Source organism: Stomoxys calcitrans, chromosome 3 (genome assembly GCF_963082655.1).
Source record: "Stomoxys calcitrans chromosome 3, idStoCalc2.1, whole genome shotgun sequence".
NCBI classification, from domain to species: domain Eukaryota; kingdom Metazoa; phylum Arthropoda; class Insecta; order Diptera; family Muscidae; genus Stomoxys; species Stomoxys calcitrans.
The window spans coordinates 13,767,090-13,791,759 of NC_081554.1; the positions used below are offsets into that span (position 1 = coordinate 13,767,090).

The window sequence follows — 24,670 nt, forward strand, 5'->3', positions numbered from 1 at the left end:
GAAGTCAGTGTTTGGGGCTCGGGCCCGTGGTTCTAGGGCCGAAACCCCCCCCCCCCCCCAACCTAGGTAACATGGGTATCGAATGAAAGGTATTGATAAGTACATAATTATGCAAACAAAGGTCAACAATTTTGACCCGGGAAGGACCTACAGGGTCTTGAGAATTTGGAACCCTCTTAAACCTAGGCAATATGGGAATCAAATTAAAGCTATGAACGAGTAGATTAAAAATATACAAAAATTTTCAAAAAAAAATGGCGCTTTTTTTTAACAAAAAACTTTGGAAGGCACATGGTTTCATTTAAAATGCAAATGCACATTTTGCTCATGAAACTTTTCACATATCAATGAGAGCAGTTTTTAAGTCAAGTTTTTAAGCTCAATGAAAAGGGGCCTCCGACACCTCTTTCGTGAGAAGTTTTACATGGCATAGTGCCTCACAAATGTTGCCAGCATTAGGAGGGAAAAGCCACCGTTGAAAATTTTTAAAATACTTTTGCTATTTCCCAATTTTGTCCAACTTTGGTAGGCAAATAGTTTTATTTTAAATACTTTTGTCTATTTTCCACTATTGAACATATGGAAGAGAAGAAAATCTCAAACCCGGACGAAGGCTGTCAAATTTTTCCTAATTTGCGAACTACCACGTAAAATACAGTTTTGTCCATCTAGTCTGTTAGTGAGCGGACAAAAAGATAAGCTTTCGAAGAATATGTTTGCCATTGACTGTTAAACAAAAGAAATCAGCTTTGTCAGCAAAATCTTAAAGCCTTTCTGCAATTTTCAAAAGTCCACACAAATTGGACTGTGTAAGTCTAGAAAGAGTTGTTTGTCGAAATGTTAAAGGTATTACTGAAACCGCTTATATGAAAGGTTGCAACAACACCAACGTTTGTCATCTAAACTAGAAGTGGCCAGGCCAGGCTTTAATCCAGTCGAAAATATATCGGCGACTGCGGGCATACTTATTTCATATCAATGAGTGCTGTCCGATAAAAGTTTAAGCTTAAAAGTTTAATGTAAAGGAACCTCCTCTTTATTGCCGAGTCCGAACGGCTTGTCCCAGAGCGACACCATATTAGCAGAAAAGTTTACACAGACCTAAGGTAAATATCTCACAAGTTTCGCCAGTACTAGAAGGGGATAACCACCATTGAACAATTTTTTCTAATGTTCCCGCCGTGATTTGAACTGGGGTGTTCAACGTCAAAAGCAGACCTCTGAGCAATGGTGGTGGCTTTGAAAATTGAAATTTTTTCTAATGTTCACGCCGTGATTTGAACTGGGGTGTTCAACGTCAAAAGCAGACCTCTGAGCAATGGTGGTGGCTGAGTGGTCCAATATTCCAAACCAGAATATTGAAAACTTTATTGATAGCGAGAAACGTAATTAACACCAAAGGGCTTTGGAAAAAATAACTGGAGCTGTTTCAACTGAGTAGTACGTTATTCATCCATTATTAAATAATTATACTTAAGGAAAAATTCTATTAAATGTTAAACTTGATGGAGTCCATTAGACAAATAGGTTTTTTGGGCTTTGATAATATTTGAGCAAATAAATAAAAACTAGATACGTTGGCTTTTTTTGTGTTAATAAAAAATTAAAATAAAAAAGAATCATAACAATGACTATGACGGGATTTATTTAGATGTAATATGTATTTCCTATTCATGTATCCACATGCGTTGGCCACTACAATCTGCCTTCTGGCATCCCAAATGCTTCCACAGCGGTAACACCTTATGCAATTTTACATATTCCCCCTAAATAACAAATTGTGGTTATGGTACTTACCCAAAGGACAATAGACCCTTCTCTACTTTGAAACACTCAGATTTGGCCCAGTTTCCATATTGAATGTCCTCCAAGCCGAGTGCGGCCAATGCATCACGCTCCCTGGGTACATACTCTTCATTGGCTTTCTTATCACGACCTCGGTCGCGTTTCTCTTTGCGCGATCTTCTCGTAGATCGTGCCCCAATGCCACCCTCTTCGTCGCTATTCTCATTTGAGGATTCTTCGGAATTCATTTCCATTACATCCTCATGGCCGTAACGTTTAATTTGAGTTCTACGTCGAGGTTCAGACAAAACCAAATCTTCGGTTTCATCACGTTCACAGACATCTGTATCAATGTCGGCCTTTTTAGCCCATTTAGTCCAAAAATCTGGATCATCAATTGTAATATCCGAACGATTGCCAGAGGCAGCAAATGATGCCTTTGAGAAAGTGGAACCCTTCTCCGATTCCATGGTAATGACTTGAGTGCGTCTTTGCAGTATGGAATCAATATCTTCTTCGCAAAACTTGTCGCCGGCATTGTCGTCATCCATGACTGCGCCATAGGCACCCTTTTTGAGCAGATCTTCAATTTCTTTTTTCGTCAGCTGTTTGTTGCTACCATCTTTGGAGTTATGGGTATTCATCGATTGCAAGACAGCCTTATCCAGACCCAGTTTCAATGAGGCTTTATCGAACATTTCTCGCTCATAGGTGTTGCGGCAGAGCAGACGATAGATTTTTACCATTTTACGTTGACCAATACGATGGCATCTAGCCTGGGCCTGTAAATCGTTTTGGGGGTTCCAATCGGAGTCGTAGATAATGACTGTATCGGCAGCGGTTAAATTAATGCCCAAGCCTCCAGCTTTGGTGCATAAAAGAAATACAAATCTATCAGATCCCGGTTTGGAGTAACGATCTATGGCTTCTTGCCGCAGATTTCCTCTTATACGTCCATCAATGCGTTCGAATGGATATTTGCGATATATGAGATAGTCCTCCAGGATATCTAAACATCGCACCATTTGGGAGAATATCAACACGCGATGACCATTTGCCTTCAACTTTGGCAGTAACTTATCGATCAGGACCATTTTGCCAGCAGACTGTATAATGTTCTTGTAGTACGACTCATTGTCCTCACCGTGCTGGTTGCGATAGTCATACTGTATTTGCTCTTCCGCGCCATTGAGAAGGTATGGATGGATACAGCACTTCCTCAACTCCATCATGGTATTCATCAGATTGGGTATATTGGCCGAAGTGGTTCCCTTCTTGAGGAAAGCAAAATTTTGCTCCAATATACCACGATAGTATTTCTTCTGTATATTGGTTAATTCAACTTCAATGATGGTTTCCTCTTTGGGTGCAAGAGATTTTTCGACGTCATCCTTCAGACGTCTCAACATCATGGGTTTTAATAACGCTTGTAGTTTATTGACCTCCTCTTCAGTGCGTAAACTGCCGAATTCGGTCATAAATTCTTCTGCCGAAGCAAACTGGCTGGGTTCCAAAAAGTTCAGCAGAGAGAACAGTTCGCCCATATTATTTTGCAAAGGTGTTCCCGACAACAACACCCGATGTTCCAAATTCAGTTGCCTAAGGCCATCCAAAAGTTTGCAGTTGCGGTTTTTCAGACGATGAGCTTCATCGATAACACACAGGCGCCAATTAAAAGATTTCAGATCCATATGGTCGGTGACAATCATTTCGAAGGTGGTAATCAGCACGTTGAATTTTACGGGCTCCTTTAAGACCTTTCCCGACTCTGTCTTAAAGAAGAATTCGTAGTCCTGGATCATCTGTTTGCTGGTTACAGAACCATGGTACACCACTATATTCATGTCTGTCCAGCTTTCAAATTCGCGCTGCCAGTTGGGTATGGTCGAGAGGGGAGCTATCACAAGGAAGGGTCCACGTATACCGTACTCGTAGACGGAATGAACAAAAGTTAAACTTTGTATGGTCTTACCCAGACCCATTTCATCGGCTAATATACAATTGTGTGAATTATACCAGGAGAACTTTAACCAATTTAAGCCTTCCAACTGATAAGGTCTCAGGGTATTGCCTCCCTTATAGACGGGTGTCTTTTCCAACTTCTTCCATAGGTCGGGGGTAGGGCGTTTCTTGCCCTTCCACTCGGACCTGGGTGGTATCTTATTGAACCGTAAATATTGCTCGATTTTATCATCGTCAACATCCTCTTCCAGTTCCCAGGTGCAATCTTCGTATGGCAATGATTTCCACTTGACCAAGTAATGTTTGGTAGTCTCACCAGTTTGTTCGTCGGTGTGCACTGACATGTCAAGCACCCGATCCACTTCAACAAAATCGGGGTTGAAGTATTCCTCGTCTAGTGTTTCAAAGCTCATTTGTTGTGCCTGCTTTTGCTGGAATCTTCTGATTTTGGCGCATACACGACGGTCACCCTTAAGCAGTTCTTCTTCGGTGCGCCATTCGCAATGGAGATACGAGAAGTTGCGGTACTTAACTAGATATTCTTCTACTTCTATATATACAGGTTCGGGTTTGGGTTTGTCATCTTTCTCTTTTTCCTTTTCTTTCTTGGCTTCTTCGCTACGATCTTCTTTGATTTCATCGTCTGGCTTCTTATCATCAGAGCTTTGCTCTTTAGATGATTGCTCCTTTTCACTCAATACTTTTTTCGAGTCTTCAGTGGGGCCCTGTTCGTCCTCACCAATCGTAGTTTCTTCAGCTTCCATAGCTACGGGCTTTTCATTCTCTTCAGCGCTCTCTTTGTTTTGTTTTTCATCCTCCTTTAGAGGAGCTGCATCTTCAGCAACTGTACTTGGGTTTTCAATGTTGGTGGAATCTTTCTTTTCTTTCACCACGTCGTCAACCTCCATAGCTTCGGCTTTTGCTTCAACATTCTCGTCCTTACTTGTTGGAGTCTCATCTTCCTTTAAATTGTCCTTACCAGACTTGTCTTTATCGGACTTTTCATCTTCAGATTCGGCTTTTGTATTATTAGTCTCAGATTTGGTTTCATGTGGTTTACTCTCCAACACTTCGTCGGTTTCCATTTTCTCACCTTCAACTACATCTTCAGTCTTCGGAATTTCGGAGTTCTCCGCTTTAATTTCAGTCTCGGCATTGCCTGCTTCTTGTTCGTGTTTCTTACTCTCTATTCCTTCTTCGTCCTTTACAGCCTCATCTTTTGTTGCTTCTTTTGTTTTGTCGTTCTCCTTCTCCTCACCTACACTACCTTCGTCTTTAGTATCGTCATTGGCCGTTTCGCCAGTCTCATCAGTTTTGACTTCTTTTTTCGGAGATGGAGGAGGCGGTTCTGGTAATAACTCGCGTTTACCCATTCTCACAGCCAAGACAAACTGTACCACCATGCTGTCCTCATCGCCTGTATTTATGTAAACGTAGTTAGGCTTTGAAGATGCTGCAACTGGAGGGATATCTTGTGACTTTTCAGATTTTTCATTAATAATCGAGGGTGTGGTAGTGCTGGAGGTAGCCTCCCCGCCCTGAATATCTTCGGGAAGGTTCGCTTTATCGTCCGTGGTCGATGGCTGTTCTTGCGAGTCGACCGTCGCCGTTGCACTGGCTTGCTGTTCAGTTTTTTCGCCATCACTTGAGTTACTGCTTGCAGTAGCAACTGCTGCTGCAGCTGAGGTGGATGCAGCCAAAGTCGAAGTTTTCTTTTCCTTTTTCAAAGGTGAAGAACCCAACAGCGATTCACTTTCGTCATCTGAAAATCTGAGCATCACATCATCAATGTACTTCTTCCTTTGGGTGTTTCTCGATGAACGACGTTTATTTGTGTCCAGTTCTGTGTCGGCCGGAGGTGATGGTGGAGGCGTTGCCTCCAAGTTGTCATCCTCACCATCTGATTCGGGGACAATACGACCGCGATTCCGACGCTTTTTCAAGGCTCTTGCAGAAAGAGAGCCTCCTCTACTACGCCTTTGTTTGGTTTCGCTTTCACCATCTCCGACACTAGCTCCTCTGCCACGTCGTTTTTTCCTACTGCGAGTAGGAGTTGCAGTAGAATCACCTGCAGAGTCTGGTATGGAGTCGACTGTTTCGTCCCCAGCTTCAGCGGCGGCCGTACCACCTTCATCTACTTTGGGTATTTTGGATACTGGTATATCATCATAGTCTTGCGGTTCTCCATCAATAGTGGTGGCGCTACTTTTAATTTCATCCGTGGAAGTTGTTTCTGGCTTATTTTCGCCCTCATTGACTTCCTGCTCAGCGACTCCAGCCTCAGGAGTTTTTTGCATGAGCGGCTTGTTATCTTCATTTTCACTACCTTCCGCTCCAACAGGTTTCTCAAATTCACCTTCGTCTGCCAACTTCTTCTTACGCGCTGCGCCGCCAGTGTTGCGTTTACGTGCCGTACCGGTTGCCGTGGTTGTCTCTGAGCCTTCCTGGCCTTCGCTTTTAACTTTCTTGGCTTTGGGTGTTCTTTCCCTGGGAGGTTTGTTGGGATCTTTGGGCGTTCTAGGTTTACGGGGTTTCTTCTTCTTGCCGGCATCTGTGGATGTGTCTAACTCATTGGCTGAATGGACGTCTTGCGAATGATCGCCACCATCGCCTTCATGGTATTCTAACATTCCCACCACAGATGTATCCCCGGCCCCTTGGGTAACACAGTCTTCGGAAACGGGCAATTGATTTGGTGGTATGGGAACCTGCTGTACAACATTTCCACTTATGTCCATTAACTCGCTAGCCGGAGGAGGCTTGTCACCTTTCTTAACACGAGGCTTGCGTGGTTTGTTTGTACCCTTACCCCTTCCTCGGCCAGTTGTACTGGACACCTGGGGTGATTCGATCATTTGTTGTTGTAGCATGGGTGAGGGGCCAAACATTTGTGGTGGCATGGATTGATAGAAGAGACACTGTGGTCCTCCGACGCATTGGTCGTTAATTTCATGCTGTTGCACCATGTTAAGGCGCTCCTGAACACGCATAATTTTTTCCTGTTGGTCGTGTTGTGGCAACATGCAATACAATTCTTGGAGTTGTTGTTGCAAAGCAGCTATTTCTTGCTGATGTGACATTGGATGATAGGGGGCGTAACCCATATGTGGAGGGCCTTGTGGGCCTCCAGGTGGTGGGGGCGGCGGAGGATATGGTGGCAACATTGAGTGTGGTGGCATTCCAAGCGGAGTAATCTGTTGATTGGGTGGGACAACTGTGCTACCATCGTAGGGTGGTAGGCTTGTCATTCCTGTAGCCGGATTTATACTTCCAGGTGCGGGCACAAGTGCTGAGCCAGGAGGTGGGGGAACCATTGTAGTCATCCCAGAGGGTGTCAGTTGATTGGACATTGTTTGTGGTGTTAAAGCAGTAATATGTGGACTATGTGTAAGATTGGTTGTAGTTTGGGTAATGGTTGCCGTTTGGGACATCATTGGAGGGCCCTCAATGGTAGTGGCAATGGGTTGTTCTGTTTGCTGCAGTTGACTTGCAATTTCTTCAGTAGGCCTGGAACCATCAGACTTTCCATCAATTGGGGCCGCCTCTACCGATTTGAGTGTCTCCATTTGTCCCTCTTTACCTTTTTCGGTATTTGAAATCACATTTGTCGATTCTCCGCTTAGATCCCCAGCACTTCCCTTCAAGACTACAGGTTGCGATTGCTCCTCCTCACTTGGGGTCTTCATAGATGATTCATTTCGTATTTCCTCTGCCGTTTTATTATCCTTCGATTGACCACCTGCTTGGATGGTGCTTGCTTCTGCGTCAGTTTCCATAAGCGTTGGCTCTTCAGGGCTTTCTGTAGGTTTAGGCAAAGCCTTTTCATTAAAGTCCTGGTGTGTCATTGCTCCTATAAAAGAACTCTGTGAGTTGCTATCTATCATGGCTGCAGCGGCTGTCGCTGATGCCGATACGACGGTATTCACCACCGCACTGTTTGAAGACATCGAATTGTTGTCAAAGAGACTAGCGCCAGCGCTATCTAGAAGACCGCCACCACCAACTACGCCACTGGTATTGCCACCAACGGACGCAGAGGCTCCAACATTTGTGGCCGAATTTGAATTCGAATTTAATAGCCCACCAGCACTGGCTCCCAAGCTAGATTCCATAGTGGAGAGAGCTGGAGCATTGTGGTTGCTGTTGATGGAACTTTGGGAATTGCTGTCATGTATTGACGTTGGATGATTATTCACAGTACTGTTGGTGGACGAGTTGCTACTGCTGTTGTTACTGTCATTAGCGGCCACGGCCAGGGTAGATGAATCATTTGAGTTGGCAGTTTCATTGAGAATTCCACTAATGAGATGATGCTGTGTTGGGGTCGACGGCGTTGATGGCTGTTGACTATGCTGCTGCTGCTGTGGTTGTGGCTGCTGATTGCTTGCGGTAGTCATTGCTGAAGTAGCCAAAGGGGAAGGGACGTGTGCTGGTGACATTGTTGCAACAGCTGTATTCTGTTGTTGTGATTGACTTTGTTGCTGCTGATGTTGCTGCGTTGGTGGTTGCGTTTGTTGCGGCTGTTGCGTATTGGGTGCCGATGGAGGTGTAGCTACAGACGAAGGAGGCTCCTGTTGACTCTGTTGTAACATTGAAGAGAAATGATCTTGGCCGCCATACGTTTGTGCTGGTGGATGTTGTTGGGGCGGTGGTTGGGGAACAGAGTGTTGCAATGATTGTTGCTGCTGCTGCTGTTGTTGCTGGTACGCAGCCTGTTGTTGGGTTGGTTGATGTGGTGAAAGCTGATGCGGATGAGGGTGAGGACTTTTCTGTTGATGTTGCTGCAGGTGATGATGTGGACTCTGTTGCTTTTGCTGCTGCTGTTGTTGTTGTTGGATATGAGGAGGAGGTTGTAGACTATGATGCTGTTGCTGATTTGTAGTTGTGGGAGGAGTCATGTGTGCTTCTTGGGAGGGAGGAGCACCTCTTCCTTGCATCAGTGGCGATGTGTTGTGCATCGACTCTGGCGTCATTTGATGATGTCCAGGAGTGGTCATGTGATGCAAAGACATACCAGCCGTTTGATGATGCATGGGCGACATTGAGGCAGCTGAATGTGGAGGAACCGCTTGCTGTTGTGAGCTTGAACTGTTGCCCACAATATCATTGATGGAATGCTGTAACTGTTCGGATAATTGCTGTTGCTGCTGTTGTTGCTGCTGATGCTGCTGATGATGTTGCTGGTGCTGCTGCTGCGGCTGATGTTGGCTAGTCACTGGTTGTGGTTGCGCATGAGGAGGTGTCGATTGCTGTTGCTGAGGTTGAGAAACGGGTGTTGCCAATTGCCCAGCATGTGGAGATGGTGTTGGCGCCGAGGGCTGTTGCTGCGGTGGTGGAGGTTGCTGTGGCGTTGCCTGTTGTTGAAGTTGCTGTGGATGATGTGGTGGCGGCGGCCCTCCATACATGCTCATCTGACTTTGTTGTTGTTGATGTTGTTGCTGCTGTTGTTGTTGAGTCGGATGAGGCATTTGTGGTGGGGCTGTCATTTGACCAACACTCATGGGATTTGGTGGAGCCTGCTGACCTTGCTGCATACCCAAATGCGGCGACCACTGCTGATGGTGTTGCGGCGATACTGGCATTCTGGGTCCCATTGGACCATGCTGTGCCGCCGCTTGCCTATAAGCCGAAGGATAATCCATTGGTCCAGCCGACATTCCTTGGCCAGGCATAACCATTTGCTCCAAAGCCTGCAAAGTATTAACGGGTCCAGCTCCTGCTGAACCAGCTTTAGAGCTAGTAGGACCTCCGGACCCACCAGATGTGGTTTGTCTTGGAGAAGTTAAACCCACCATTCCCGATATACTATGATGTGTGGTTTGCTGCTGCTGTTGTTGTTGTTGTTGCGTACTAGGAGAGTTTACCGTTGGCTGCTGTTGGGTCTGTCCCTGAGGACCTTGTTGCTGTTGTTGACTCGTGGGAGGCTTTGCCGGCGACATGCCAGGTCTTGGGGACATTTGAGGATGAGGCGACATTGTTGGTGGCCTAGGAGACATTTGGGGTGAGAGTTGAGGAAACGGTGCCCGATATTGGGGTGATGCAGTTGCCTGATGTTTCCCGGTCGCTGTCATATAGGAGGGTGCTCCACCAACTGGCTGTTGTTGGGGTGGAGGTGGTTGTGGCTGCTGTGTTTGTTGTTGGTGATGACCTCCATAGGACGGCGGGACTCCCACGCCCATACCATGTGGCGGTGGCAACTGTTGATGTTGCGTTGATCCCTGCATAAGACCAACATGATTTTGGGGCTGTTGTTGTTGCTGCTGCTGTTGTTGTTGTTGCTGTTGCTGCTGTTGACTTTGCAGCAAATGAGTTGAGCTCTGCTGCTGCTGTTGTTGTTGTTGTTGGGGTGTACCCAAACCAGGTGGTACACCATGTTGTTGCATGCTAGTTGGCGGTTGCTGCTGTTGTTGCTGCTGTGGTCCTGTACTCATATGAGGCGACGGATGAGAGCTCAATTGCGAAGCCTGCTGCTGAGTAGTTAGGTGATGACTTGGTACACCACCAGGAGTTGTGGCTCCACCTGGAACATGTTGGCCATAAGGGCTTGGCTGATCGAGACCAGCATGACCGTAACCTACATGCTGCGAGGATCTGCTGGGTTGGTGTTGCAGGGGGGCTCCATACGCTACTCCATAACCTTGTGGCGTACTCGTTACACTTGAACCAGAGGGCACACCACCCGGTTGCCCTTGTGCAGGGGCTGCCGAATATAATGGATGCTGCGTGGGAGCTTGGGGATAGTGTTGCGGTGGCAGGCGTGATTGCTGGCTCTGTTGTTGTTGCTGCTGGGGCGTAGGTGCTTGTTGCTGCTGTGGTTGTTGTGTTAGAGCACCATAGCCGGCAGGTCCAACATTAGAACCAGGCTGCTGTAGTAGACTACTCATCATGCTCTGCTGAGCACCGTAGGGCAACTTTTGCTGATCTTGTTGGCCATAGGCGGGCATATGTTGACGGTAACTGGTGAAAATGGTATAATAAATGGAAACGAAGAATAAAATTTTAAACATTTTTCAACACTAACCTGGGCTGCGTTGAAGATTGCCTCTGTTGGGTGGGGGGACCAGCCTGAGGATGGCCATAAGCTAATGTGGCCCCTGGATAGGCACCAGCCTGGCCGGGTACAGTGGGAGCTGCACCCCAACCGCTCAAGTCCCCCATACCCATGCTGGCATGCTGGTCGGCGGCACTTAAACCATAAATGTTATCCGCCGTCGGTTGATAAGTAGGGTATTGCGGTTGCTGTTGCAGTGGATGCGGCCCCCTATGCCGTGGATACCCACCTGGAGGACCCATGGCTCGCGGAGACGCTGCAGCCGCAGCTGCCGCAGCGGCGGGGTCATACCGATAGTAGGGGTCTCTGTAAAATGCAAGTAATATTAACCAATTATAATGTTGCTCCAATTCTAAGTGCACCACAATACCACCACTTACCCTTGATGATTTCCGTGAAACATATTTTGGGCATTTCCATCCATCAGTTGCAGAACACACACCAAAAAACTTTGAAATGTCTCTTCAACTATCAAAGAATGCCTCTATGAGTGTACGGCGGACGAAAAATTTTTCAAAGCATGCGAAAAAATTCCCACTCTCATACAATACACTACAAATGTGACTACTAAGAAGTTGTTTCTTAAATAGAATTCGCTCTAAGGTTAAGATCTTTTAATCCATAGCTGAGAAGTTTGTGGTTATTGTGGTTGTTGGGATGTTGGCGTTGTTGTTGCGGCAAAAACCAGCAATTGCGAGATGAAACGTTTCAAAAACGGATAAATTGGAACAATACGGCACACGACACGTTAAAATAATACGATTTTGGGGATTGGTCAAAGTGCACGACGACAGACAATATGTACCGTTGTCGTCTTGAGGAGTGAGGACTGAGTGACGAGAGACAGAAGGACTAATAACAAAGAGTTATGATGATAGAGAAAGAACACTTGCTTGGGTGTCGTCCAGAAATAGTTGGCGGGTGGCGGGAGGTGGAGATTTTGAAGATATTTTTTCACACTTAAATATCGGTAATATCAGAGGCCGTCAATGTTATTCTTTTTGCCGGCGGTATTTACTTAATGTATTTACTGTTGTTGTTGTTAAAATCTACAATCTTTTGTTTTTTAATACAACGTCTCGCTTTGACTACTTTTTTTTTTAGTATATTAGTAAATGATTTTGTTTTTTGCTTTTTAGTTAATTTAAACAATTTTACTTTTAGTTATATTGTTTTAAATTAACAAATGGTGTACGGCGACATGTTGTCTTTGCTTCAGTAGTGAGACATTTTCAATTTGTTCACAGCTTAAATAAAGAGAGAGCAAAAATGTTGAGGGAGATTAATAATAATAAACAATAATTAGGAAGAAAATATTATCTAAGACAAGTGTGCGTAAAGTGAGTTTCGAAAGAGTGCTCTCAATTATAATCAGAAGGCAGCATTGGCGTCAAAGTTATATTCACAACCCACAGTGGCCCAGATAAAAAGTGGGAAGATATCTACAGCCTTTAACCTTATGATCTAACCACAACACAATATTCAAGAAATTACATGTGGAAGCGGACATAGGCTTAAAAGTAATTTGCAGCGAAAAGTGGCCAATCTTGGCATTTTGTATTTCACTCTCTATTAAAAATTGGGACCAACAACTAAAACTTCTACCAAAAAGCCTATGTCATCTACAAATGCCTAGAATATTTTGTGCTGCTCAGATCCATAAATCAAAAATTGTGGTCTCAATTCCACTTTTTTGTCTTTTTTGTCTTTGTGTTATTGTGATTGTGATTGAGAGATTGTGATTGAGATTGTGGCAGTTCGTCAAACATCTGTACTCAAGCAAAGTTATGCTTGTTGAATAACACTTTATGGCAATCATTTCATTAGGTGCCAGCCACCTGTCATATTTCCATTGACCGGGTATCTGATGGGTAATACAATAATCTAGTCATTTGGGTTTTCCATGGGAGAGAGTAGTATACCATTTGTTAGGGAAAGGTAGTTACTAGTGTTAGTAACTACCTTTCCCTTGGGTAGGAGAAGTTTTTATCGGCTTTGGAAAAAGGATAGTTTTACGGCCTTATTCACAAAAGCTTTATTGTGGGGTAAAAAATCCCTTTCTCTTGATGCCCTATGTTCACACTGAACAGTTTACTATTGGCCATATTTTATTGTAATATATTTAATATACTCCAATTGTAAATAAAGGACATATATTTTGTATTGATTTTATAATTTCGTATTCATAAACACATAATAACAGTCAAATAATTATTGAACTTTTATAGATTTTTTGATGTTCATTCTGGCAATCCCGGCTATTTGACAAAGATAAATTGTCAATAAAAATTTTAAAGAAATTATTTTTTTAAAATTATTGGTGCTGGTTTTTGATGCCGCTATGAAGATGTATTCAAGCCAATCATCGGCCTGCTGTGCGTGCTAAATCATGAAAAGTCAATACATCGCCCACTCCCACAAACATGAACTGACTTGAAGGCTTTACATTCACCAAGTTGACAGTTCTCTGGCTCTTACAGTCAAGACATCTACCCTTCATTCCTCTTTACTCCGCTATGGCCCGACACTAAATCGATGCTGATTTGTAATGCTCAGGGAAGGCGAGAACTTTAAGACAGTGCGTGACTTCACCATCTTGGTGCAATCCCATGGCAGCCGGTTGTACCTACCGGATTGACCTGATGGAGTTCTTCATCGGCATGGGCTGCCGCCTCAGTGTTTAACCCACTGCTACAACCACAACAACCATCTTGGTTGTTATTTCTCTATTGGACAACTTACTATCCATTAAAATCTTTACCCTCAAAGTGCTTGTGTTGACACTGCACAATCTAAAGTTATTGGTTATCCATCGAACATCACAGTCAGCTCAGTATTCACCTCACGCGTATTTGTAGTGAACAAAGTGGCTGAAGATTTGGTGGCAGATATCTTTAGATTTTTTGCAGCGAAATATGAGGCAAGTTCGTTGAGGTGGACGTTCAACCTATCGCAGATGTCAACAATGGGTGGGGGGCCTGATGCCATGATCGTACAATCGTCCGCATATGATACGATCTCTATGCCGTCTGGAGGATAGGTAGAGGTTAAACAGCGCCGGAGATATCACCCCATCTTGGGGAACTCCCTGTTTAACTCTACGGTGCTTCGACTTCTTATCCCTAAATTCCACAAATGGCTGGCGAACACACAGATAATTCGCGACACAGCGTTTCAAGCCTGGCTGGAGGAACATGTTGGCGATGTCCTCAAATAATTTGGCATGGCTGACGGTGTCGAATGCCTTCGATAGTGCCAGTGCCACGAGGACCGTCCTATCACATGACCTGGGCTGATTGAAGCCACGGCAAATGTGTGCGGTGTTAGCATGCAAAGCTGTTGTTGCGCCAGGCAGGCTTCGAAATCCATGTTGATGCTCGGCGAATGGAAATTCTCCTACGAGGCTCTGGAGGAGTAATGCCTCAATCGTCTTTGCTCCTGGTGAGAGAAGGGAGATCTGCATGTACGACTCCTCCAAACTCGGGTCCTTTCCAGGCTTCAGTAGCGGGATCACTCTGCCCATTTTCCAGACATCGGGAACTATAAGAATGTTGAAAGACTGGTTGAGGACTCAACTCCAGGTGAATCCAGTTTCTTCAACATCAATGTAGAGATTCCGTCGGGACCCAACGCCTTAGATGATTTGGCGCCACGGATGACATTCGTAACTTCGCCCGCGATAAATTGTGATGGCTGTTCATCGGCTCGGAGACCACGAATACGGCGAATGGCTCTCCTCCTTGCCCTGCCACTCTCGGGATGCACAATAAATTGACGGTTGAACAACCTGGCGCATCTCTTCGGATCAGTCACGGTTATTTCGCCAAAAGTGACTGAGGTTCTGTCATCCCGTCTACCGGGGTTCGAGAGTGACTTAACAGTAGACCACAGTTTGCCTACACCGGTGGTTAAGTTACATTGCTCCGAGTGTTCCAGCCACAAATTCCGCTTATGTTCGTTTACTATCCTGTTAATTTCCAGATTCAGCTTGCTGATTCTGGGATTAATGGGGTCCATACCACGAATCCCATCACGCTCTTCTGCGAGTACCACTGCTTGCGCCGCACTTAGGGTGTTCGACTGGCTGGTATAAAGCGAGCGGCCACTAGCACATCCGAGGGTGTTAAACAAGGGTATGACCAATAATAACTTTTTCAAATTTAAAATTGGTTTATCAAGGGTAAATTAGGCTATTATGTGTTTGTGAATACAAAGAACATTTTACCTATTTCTGGTTTATTGAGCTGTTTTAAATGTTTGTGATTTTTGAATAAGGCTGCTAATCTTTAAGTTTAATAATCTCTCCCAAAGCAGAGGAAACTTAGTGTGGTGCGTTGTGATCTCTGACTTTCCTTTCTTTTGCAGAAAATCATCGATCATTAAGCTCGCCTCTCTCTCAGTAGCACTGCTGTAATACTGCTAAAATTGCAGCAAAATTAACTACTAATATTCAGCAGACAGTGTTACCAGAGAACTGCATAAGACCCAATATTTGGATCTTTGAAAAACACTCAGTAGCCACTTATGTTTTGTTTCGCATGCCACCTAAATATTAAGTTATAACCTAATTTTTAAGTTACAACTTAAAAAAGTATGCCACCTAGAAATTAAGTTATTTCTTAATTTTTAAGTTATATGTAACTAATTTTTATGGTGGCATGCAAAACAAACATAAGTGTCTATTGAGTGTTTTTCATAAATGTCTATTGAGTGCCAATTATTGAGTCTTATGCAGTTCTCTACCGTATACATGAATGTGCATAACACACACATCCATACACAATTCTTGAAAACAGTTGCATAATTTGGTACTTTTTATCGATTATTCAGCCATGAAATCGGGTTTTTTTAGGATTTAAAAATAAATCCTGCAAAAATGGGATTAATTTTTGGTAAATTTAATTTTTGGCATGGTAAAACCTGCAAAAAAATACAGGATTTAGCACTTAAATCTCGAAAAAGCAATTAATCCGGATTTTGTGGCCAAAGTAAACGTACTTTAACAGACAAAAAAGATCAACAATTTTAAAGTAGATTAAGTACCTCTTCTCAAGGGGAATGGAAGTTTTTTAATAAGGCTGTTAATCTTCAAGTTTAATACTCTCTTCCAATGCAGAGAACTGTAGCTGTGGTGTGTTGTGATCTCTGGATTTTCTTTTCTTTTGCAAAAAATCTTCGATCATTAACAAATGATCTTCGACCTATCAGCAAAAAAAATTGAAAATAAAAATTTTAGAGTAGATTTAGAACCCTTTCTCAAGGGAAAGGTACCCTTTTAAGGGAAAAAGTAATTTTAGTACCGTTTCTCAAGGGTAAGGGTACTTTTAGTACTCTTTCTCAAGAGAAGGGGTATATTTAGTACTCTTTATCAAGGGAAAGGTTAGTTTTACACTTTATCGAGGGAAAGGGTAGTTGTAGTACCCTTTCTCAAGGGAAAGCGTAGTTTTAGCACCCTTTCTCAAGGAAAAGGGTTGTTTTGGTACTCTTTTTCAAGGAAAACGGTAGTTTCTCAAGGGAAAGGGTACTAAAGGTATCCCTTTCTTAAGGAAAGGAGTATATTTAGTACACTTTTTCAAGGGAAATGGTAGTTTTAGTACGCTATCTCAAGGGAAGGGGTAGCTTTAGTACTCTTTCTCAAGGGAAGGGGTACTTTTAGTACCCTTTCTCAAGCGAAAGGGTAGTTTTAATACCCTTTCTCAAGCGAAAGGGTAGTTTTAATACCCTTTTTTAAGGGAAATGATATTTTTGGTACACTTTCTCAAGGGTAGTTGTAGTACACTTTATCAAGGGAAAGGGTAGTTTTAGTCCCCTTTCTCAAGGGAAAGTATAGTTTTAGTACCCTTTCTCAAGCGAAATGGTAATTTTAATACACTTTCTCAAGGTAAAGGGTAGTTTTAATACCCTTTCTCAGAGGAAGGGGGAGTTTTAGCACCTTTTCTCAGGCGAAAAAGTAATTTTTGGTACCCTTTCTGAAGGGAAAGTGTAGCTTTAGTACCTTTTCTCAAGGGAAAGGATAGTTTTAATACCCTTTCTGAAGGGAAAGGATAGTTTTAATACCCTTTCTGAAGGGAAAGCGTAGTTTTAGTACCCATTTTCAAGGGAGGTGGTAGTTTTGGTACCTGTTTGATTTTAGTAAATTTAGTAAACGGATCGTTTGGCCAATACTGCTTTGAAGGCCTTGTTTAAAACCATAATTGTTGTCCCTTTTGAAACTCACTGTAGACATTATTGAGATGATTCGTTTTTAATTTGATCTGTGTGTATATGCCAGTAGCAAATATTCACATTTTAAGATTAATTTAAGATTTAATTCAATGAATATAATAATTATGATTGTTGTAAAAAAGTATTTGTTTTTTTTTTGTTTGTAATGTGAATATCCGTATGTGTGAAAGTTTACTGCAACATTCTAATTTAATGTTATAAAAATTAAGCAAATTGCAATGGTTATGTATGTATGTTTCCACAGCGATTCTTGACTTTAAATGGTTTGCGCATTTGATTTTTTTATTTTTGAGCATTAAACGCTTCGAGCGATTATTTGACCAGACAACACGAATATCTGAAAAAAAGAGAAGAGAAAATTTAGTAAATAACAACAAGAAATAGGTACTTTGAGACATTTATTTATTTATTTATTAGACTATATTTTACAAATAAATTCATAAAATATAAAAATAAAAAACGCAGGGTTTCTAGACCATATTGTGATGATTACTATTAAAAATGAGATCTGATTTGGTAGAATGTTGTGTTTACAAAGGCATCCTAAGATTTTTGCCAGACTGTTTGGATAAGAGGAGTCCATGAGAGTTGACTTCGGTCAAATTCTGTACACAGAAGGCAATTATAAATTTCAGTGTTCATGTGTCCTATGTGTACATAGGACTTTTATGAGCTTATAAAGTTCATTCGGAAGATTGTTCTTTGTTGGTCAACTATGATACGATGCGGATTAGCATAGATGGCGAAGGTTCCAACCCAAGTCATAATTCTGAATCCCAGCACTATCGGATAAAAATGTTTTTATGACTGAACATAAAGAGATCGCTTCATATGAGCTTAAACTTCCAATGGGTAAAAAATAATATAAACAACTTTCTGCTCGATAGATTCATGTTTAAAGATCGTAGAGTGATTGGAACCGAAAGACATAGGGACATCACTAAATAGTCTTTAAGTTTTAAGACGATCAAGAACATATAGGGGCGACGGTATAGGTATTTTTTGATTGTTCGCTAATTTAAGTCTAGCGTCTCTTGGAAACAGCATTCTTAAAGATTGCGAAAGTAGAGCCAACTTTGTTATATTTGGCACTGCTGATTACGAATTCTTTCCGATTTTCCTTTTTTTAATTCGACGTTAGTACAACAAGAATACAAAAATCCAAACCAAACTTCAGATTTAATGATTTATGTATGCTTTTCTTTAAAATTTGTTTCCTCAAATTTCTTGATGGCGCTAAGTGTTTTCGCGTACACTATTTGCTGGCAGGAGAGAACATAAGTGTTTTGTTATTGAAAATTTTCCGATTTTTTACTGAAGTGTTTTTCCTAGCAGCAATTCGACTGCTCGAACTTTTTTAATTAAAAACAGCAATTTTATTTTGTTTTAACAAAATAAATAACAAACCAGAGTAACGGTTCTAACTCGCCTGCACATCTTTACTGGAAAACGTGATGAACACACCTACTGCCCATTTACAAACATGTTTTTTGTTTTGATTGATTGGACATTCTTTTACATTTTTAATTATTAGGCTTCCACTACTATAAAGCGTCGAAGGCAATAACTTTACTGGCAATAACTTTACTGAATACCATGAAATGTAAAATTCGCCTCCGACTACTGCCGATTTTCGACGGAATAAGGGTGAATAAAGAAAGCTTATGGCTATAATGTATAATGGCTATAATTGCTGTTTTATTTTATTATTGGATAGACAAGCCGTGAAGGGCAAACATAAAACGCAAAAATTGATTCCAGTTCAAGACGGGTTGTTTGCCATGAAATGGTAACGCCATTAGCAAACCTGTCAAAGCAATAGCAAAACTTTTTGCAAAATATGTGTGAACATAGAAGCCATATAATTATTCGGATTTGCGCGCGCAATTTTATAAATCATTTGTTTTAATTTTATTTTTCCATTCACAATAGATGTATGTATGCTGATTTTAATTTTATTTTGTTCATTCACAAAAGAGGTGTTTTTGCAGTTTTTAATTTTATTTTGTCATCCACAATAGCGATATTTCTGCAGGTGACCACACTTATATAAGATTGCACTGGTAATTTATCCAGCGACCGAATTTCCGCATACGTGAACGAATCGTTCGGAATCTCTCTATTGTGAATTATGTATCTCTTTATTGAAAAGGGAGTTTTTGAAATTTAGTAAAGCGATTGCTTAATTCGTTCATTACTTAAAAAAAATTTACATAAAAATGTATATATACAAAGCATCCATTAAATACGAGATTATATTTCATTCGATACGAAAGCGCACTCGATCACGTTTGCGGTAATTCGGCCCCAGAACTTCGTTGTCCTGGATAAATGTCATTGTCTTTTAAACTTCTTACTATCGATAATCGCAATATTCGATATTTTCGATAGTTTTAATAATAAATATCGATACTATCGTGATTTTCCCATCACCTATATTTCGAACGAAAATGAGAAATAAAAATCAGGAGACCGATTTATAAAAAAGCAATATCAATGCACAGACCAAATAAAACCTAGGTTAATAAAGTCAGTTGGAAGTCATGAGAGAAATCATTGTACAAAATGTTGGCCTAATCGGATGAAAATTGCGCCCTCTATAGGCGCAATGTATCTTAAAGGATACATTCAGTGTCGCCTGGCTTATTATTGTTTAGTTTTGCAAAAAATTTAACTTTTGCGATAGTAAACGCAAATTTTGCCCATAACATTCCACTAGGGAACAGAGCAAACTTCTCACATATCACTGAGTGCAATCCGATTCAAATTTAAGCTCAATGACAAGGGGTCTCCTTTTTATAGCCGAGACCAAACGGCGTGCGTGCCGCAATGCAACACCTCTTTGAAAGGAAGATTTTACATGGCTGAAAATTTATTTTCTGATAGTTCCGTCAGTATATGAACCCAGGCGTTATATAATAGACGTCCTTGGTCCCAAGATTACTACGTTAAATAGAAAAATGTGAATCTAGTTTAAGCTCAATGGTAATGGACCTCATTTGGTCTAATAAAACTTACTGTTTTAAGAGTTGGCGAAATCAGACGAAAAATGTGCTTTTTATGGTTTTAAGAACCTGAATCGGCAGATCGGTCTATCGGCAGCTATATGTAAATATAGCCCGATATGGACCATATTTGGTTCGGATGTCGGAGGTCATAGTCCAACTCAATATGGCAAATTTCTGCGAAATCAGAAAATAAATGCGCCTGTTATGGGCTTAAGGCCCTAAATCGGCAGATGGTTTATATGACTGCTATATATAAATATGTTCAGATCTGGACCTAATAAAGCTCACTGTGGCAAAATTCAGTGATATCGGGTAATTAATGCGCCTGTTATGGACTTAAGACACTAAATAAGCAGATCGGTCTACGAGTATATGGGAGCTGTATGTAAAATGTAATGGTGTCGGATATCGATGGGCCTAATAAAACTCACTCTTCCGGATAATAAATACCCGATTTCTTTGAAATGTTATGGACTTAAGACCTTAAATCGGCATATCGGTCTAAATGGCAGCTATATGTTAATATGGTTCGATAACAGCATACAACTCAATGTTTCAAATTTCAGTGAAATCGCATAAGAAATGCGGCTTTTATGGGCTTAAGACGCTCAATAGCCACATCGATCTATATGGCAGCTATATATATCCAAATATAGTCCGATTGGAACAATTCAAGAAATTAACCACGATATTGAAGTAATACGAGTCTATGCAACATTTCAAGACAATCTCAATTTTTAAAGACTGTAGCGTGATTACAACTGACGGACAGACGGAAACACGGACTTCTTTAAATCGTCTCAGAATTTTACGACCATCAAAAATATATATACATATGTACTTTGTAGGGTCCGAACTGAATATTTCGATGTATTGCAAACGGAATAAGTATAAAAAAAATTTAAAAAACTTAAAAAAAATATAAAAAATAAAAAAAATAAAATAAAAAAAATAAATAAAAAATATATATATATAAAAAAAATGAAATAAAAAAAATAAATAAAAAATATATATATATATAAAAAAAATATATATAAAAAAATATGTTAAACAAGAAATATAAAAAGTTGAAAATAAAATGAAAGTTAAAAAAAGATAAAAAATAAATTTATAAATATATAAAATAAAAATACAAACATAAAATTTTATTTTCACTTCACTTGTTTTCAAATTAAACCTTGTTAAACAGCACACAATTTTTAAATTTTAACCGTCAATTCCCTGTTATTTTTTTTATAACATTGTGTATGTGCTGAAGACATTTAAGGGGAAAAGCTATACGCTTATGAATATCAAATGGTGGCAGATATTTTCAAACAAAAACATATAACGTACAGCATTACCCCTTAAAGGTACAGCATAAAATTATAGTTACTGAATGCACTAAATATTTTTATTTATTATTTTTCGTTTACTTTTTTCTTTTTAATAATTGTTGTTTTTATTTTACACAATTAAAAGAAATATATTTTCAACTACAAACACTTTTGGCCTTATTCACAAAACTTAATATAGATTTGAAATAGGTTTATTTGACAGATTTCCTTTATAGAACTGTCAAATAACCTATATTAAAGCTTCATTAAGCCTTGTGAATAAGGCAGTTTTTCTTCGAAATTTTTTCATTTTGCACTTGTTTTACACAATCACTTAAAGGTCTTTTTTATTTATTGTAATAAATAAATTTAAAATTTGAAAAATAAATAAAATAAACAACAAACACAAATTATAAAACATATATAAAAAGTGGAAAATTGATGTCCATATGTATATCTTATACGGAAATATATATATATATATTTCTGTCTTAATTACATTTTCTTATGGAGGGTTTTTTGAATTAGTGACTAAAACAACAACAAAAAATCTATTTTTAATTTTGTAACAATAACAGTTGATTATGAGAATCTAATTAGCGAAACATGAATGATAGAATTGCGATAGTAATGTATTTTGTTGTTTTAAATCATGAAATCTCTGCAAACTATCATACAAATGGAAATAAAACGTGACTATTCTGGAAGGGAGTGAGAAAGTCACTTCCAAATGTTTGGAGGGTAGTTGATGGTGATTGAATTGTATGAGAAGTTTAAGTATTTTGATGTGGAAATTGTATAAGTGTGTGTCTAATGCTCTTGCAAATTTAGGCGGCAATTTTTTGTTTGTGTTAAATATGTTGTATGCTTTTATTGTTGTGTTGGAATTTCATAGAAATCGGTTAAGATTTAAATATAGCTTCCGATTTTTACTAGCATTGCAACAATTTGGTCATTTGCCGATTCACACAAAAATTGGCACAAAGAGTTCCCTTGTGACTCCAGGTATTGCTATTGAATTTAATATAAATCGGTTCAGATTTAGATATAACTTCCATATATATTTTCGCCCGATTTTGAATTATACTCAATAATTTAGTACTTTGTGAACCGATCTTCACCAAATTTAGCACGAAGGTTTCTCTTATATATCTTCTGATGACTAGTGAATTTCATAGAAATTTGTTCAGTTTTGGATATAGTTACTATATCAATGACCTCCCGATTTTAATTTTTAAGGCCTTTGATAACGCATTTATCAATCGATATTCTCAAAAATTTGCACAACGATTTACTCTAAACAATATGTACGGATTATGATCGAAATTCTACATATCAAATATAAGAACAATTTTTTAATTCGATAAAATACCCCTATATAATCAATTTACACTGATGTGATTTTGGAGGGCATCAATATTCACACCTAGTGCCAACCTGGTAGAACAATAATAAGATGGAGCTGCCGTATAAACCTTAGATTTAGGGTATTAAACCCCCAGAATCCTCTATGTTTGCCCTCACACAAATTTTCACCTGGGGCTGAATTGCCGCATGCGTGATCGAGTGCGCTTTCGTATCGAATACAACTTCATCTATTATTAAATTGATGTTATATCATTTTTATACACATTTTTTTTCTAAATATTTATGAATCATGACCAAATTAAACATTTGCGTTCCTAAATTTCAGAAATTCTCGTTCAATAAAGAAAAATATAAGTCACAATAGAGAGGTTTCGAACGATTTTACTCGTACACGTATGCCTTAATTTGGCCCCTGATTTAAATGAAATTCGATTTTTCATTCGATTTCACTGATAAGATATATATATATATATATATATATATATATATACTTATACTTATATGCTAGTAAAAATCGGAAGCTATATTTAAATCTTAACCGATTTCTATGAAATTCCAACACAACAATAAAAGCATACAACATATTTAACACAAACAAAAAATTGCCGCCTAAATTTGCAAGAGCATTAGACACACACTTATACAATTTCCACATCAAAATACTTAAACTTCTCATACAATTCAATCACCATCAACTACCCTCCAAACATTTGGAAGTGACTTTCTCACTCCCTTCCAGAATAGTCACGTTTTATTTCCATTTGTATGATAGTTTGCAGAGATTTCATGATTTAAAACAACAAAATACATTACTATCGCAATTCTATCATTCATGTTTCGCTAATTAGATTCTCATAATCAACTGTTATTGTTACAAAATTAAAAATAGATTTTTTGTTGTTGTTTTAGTCACTAATTCAAAAAACCCTCCATAAGAAAATGTAATTAAGACAGACGCGTAGCACAGAGGGATAGCATACGTATTACTTCAATATCGTGGTTAATTTCTTGAATTGTTCCAATCGGACTATATTTGGATATATTTAGCTGCCATATAGATCGATGTGGCTATTGAGCGTCTTAAGCCCATAAAAGCCGCATTTCTTATGCGATTTCACTGAAATTTGAAACATTGAGTTGTATGCTGTTATCGAACCATATTAACATATAGCTGTCATTTAGACCGATATGCCTTTAAATCCCAGTCAGGTTAATATCTATTTGAAAAAGAAATAATTTAAAAAGAGAAATAAAAAAACACATTAGACAAAAATAATATTTGTTTTTATTAATGACATTGATGATCAAATTTTAAACTTTTTTTTGTCCCTATTTAGTCACTCATGGGCATATATCGCCAAGTAGCGCGTTTTCTCCCGTACCGAGACACTATTTAGAGTAAACAATTATATCGCCTAAGATTGTTTTCAACTTCCTTGAGTGCCGATTTAGTGACTCGCACGATAGAAAATGTTAATACAAACACCGTGATACTAACACAAGCGAGAGATCGGCTCAGCAATCTCATGGACGGAGAGGATTTGTCACTCATTTTAGAGAGTGAAAGCATCATACGCAACGCACATAGTGACAAAGTGAAAACAACACACATCAACAAATTGCAAAGTTTGAGACAAAAACAACAAACAATGCTTGACTTTAAAAACAACAGAGATTGGTTTATGAACAAAACCCAACAGAACATACCATCTAACGTTGAATGGTTACTGTCGTTAGGACCCAAATATGCGTTGCCTGCAACAACGTTTCCGTTGAAATAATTGAGGACAGAGAGCAACAGGAAAATGCACGAATAAATCTAGTCACACTTATAGACAACGTTTTTTGAAGGCAAACAAAGATATTTTAATTTTGTCAGCAGATAAAGGAGGAAATTGGCAGGTAAAGGAGGCATTGCAGAAAAATGCGAGGCATACTGGGGGACAGACATAGAC

At 39.9% G+C, this 24,670-nt stretch overlaps 1 protein-coding gene across 6 annotated transcripts in view; it reads right to left on the bottom strand.

The window, feature by feature from the left end:
* The window catches only part of LOC106084024 (hornerin), a 120,992-nt gene that overhangs the window by 72,063 nt on the left and 24,259 nt on the right, over positions 1-24,670 (bottom strand). For all 6 annotated transcript variants that reach the window (XR_009397797.1, XM_059365971.1, XM_059365969.1 and 3 more), the window contains exons 2-4: positions 11,179-12,045; positions 10,769-11,104; positions 1,798-10,704 (exon numbers count right to left, since the gene is read on the bottom strand). Coding sequence is in view for 5 of the 6 variants with exons in the window: in XM_059365971.1 (XP_059221954.1) it covers positions 1,798-10,704; positions 10,769-11,104; positions 11,179-11,222 (9,287 nt within the window). In the remaining variant the exon portion in view is untranslated. The remainder of the gene's footprint in view (positions 1-1,797; positions 10,705-10,768; positions 11,105-11,178; positions 12,046-24,670) is intronic.